This window comes from Poecilia reticulata, linkage group LG19, assembly GCF_000633615.1.
Source record: "Poecilia reticulata strain Guanapo linkage group LG19, Guppy_female_1.0+MT, whole genome shotgun sequence".
NCBI lineage: Eukaryota > Metazoa > Chordata > Actinopteri > Cyprinodontiformes > Poeciliidae > Poecilia > Poecilia reticulata.
Window position 1 is genome coordinate 842,771 of NC_024349.1, and position 1,167 is coordinate 843,937.

At 46.4% G+C, this 1,167-nt stretch overlaps 1 protein-coding gene across 1 annotated transcript in view; it reads right to left on the reverse strand.

Moving 5' to 3' along the window:
- The window catches only part of tnrc6ba (trinucleotide repeat containing adaptor 6Ba), a 16,978-nt gene that overhangs the window by 2,108 nt on the left and 13,703 nt on the right, over nt 1-1,167 (reverse strand). Inside the window, exons 16-18 of the mRNA XM_017310680.1 lie at nt 705-772; nt 480-619; nt 7-128 (exon numbers count right to left, since the gene is read on the reverse strand). Of these exons, the coding sequence (XP_017166169.1) occupies nt 7-128; nt 480-619; nt 705-772 (330 nt within the window). The remainder of the gene's footprint in view (nt 1-6; nt 129-479; nt 620-704; nt 773-1,167) is intronic.

Sequence of the window (1,167 nt, forward strand, 5' to 3'; positions counted from 1 at the left end):
GGCTGCCGGTCCCGGGGGCGGCGGCTCCTTCGCTCCCTGCTCCTCCGGCCTGGGAATGTGCAATATAACGAGCGACTTCTTCCTCGCTGACGAACTCCGCCAAGATGGTGGTGTTACCCAGAACGCACCTGGGGCAAAACAAGATGGAGGCTGTCACTGTTATCACTGAGAAAAGGTTTCAAAGGTGAAAACTAGCAAAAAACTAGCATGCTCTCTTCTCAACTGGTGCCCAATGATTTTGCAGAAAGATTTGTCTATCAGTTTAATATTAATAGATGTTTCCAAAGGTCAAAGGTCAACTACTCCCATCTTGAAAAAAGATATATTTTTATTAATGTGAAAAGCTTCAACTGAGGAAACTAGCATGCTAACTAGCATGCTAACTCAACTGGTGTCAGTCTTTTGCTACCAAGCTTCTTGTTTGTGTCGCTAAGATAATCTGCACTCGGCTACGGTTTGGCGTTTCCTGTTCGCCTTACATGTGGAGCGCGCTCTGGGCCTTGGCCGCCTCCTGCTTGGAGCCGTAGCGGATCAGAGCGGTGCCCTGGGTCAGGCCGAGGTGAAAGGTCAGCAGGGGGCCGTGCTGCATGCAGATGGTTCTCAGGGTGGAGCCGTCGATCTGCAGACACACAGCAGGCCAGACGGCGCTAAGCTGGCAGCCGGAGCTCACTTCCTGTTTACGGTAAGGTCGGCGGCGTGCGTACCTGCGGCGTGAGGTTACTGAGCACCAGCCAGCAGCTTTCCCGGCCGTTCCCGTCGCTCCAGGTCGAACCTGCGGACAAACTTCACCTTATTCTGGTGCAGACGATCACTTTCATCATGTTAAAATAAATACAGAAATAATTAAACGTCTGTTCATATTTAAGCCAAAACTGAACTATAGCCGATATATATAGATATATATTTATTTATTTGTCAGTCAATGTTTTAACTTCACCCGTTTCAAATTCTTTTATTGCATTTTAGGCAATGAAATGTTTGTTTTCTTGTTAGAAATAAAATTATTTGCATCTTTTAAAGTATTTCTAATATTTTATGAAAAAGTTTGAGGTTAAAGAAAAATCTGCTAAATTTTGTTATCTGGTGTATTATAGCTCCGTTAGCGTGGTGAGCTCCGTTAGCGTGGTGAGCTCCGTTAGCGTGGTGAGCTCCGTTAGCGTGGTGAGC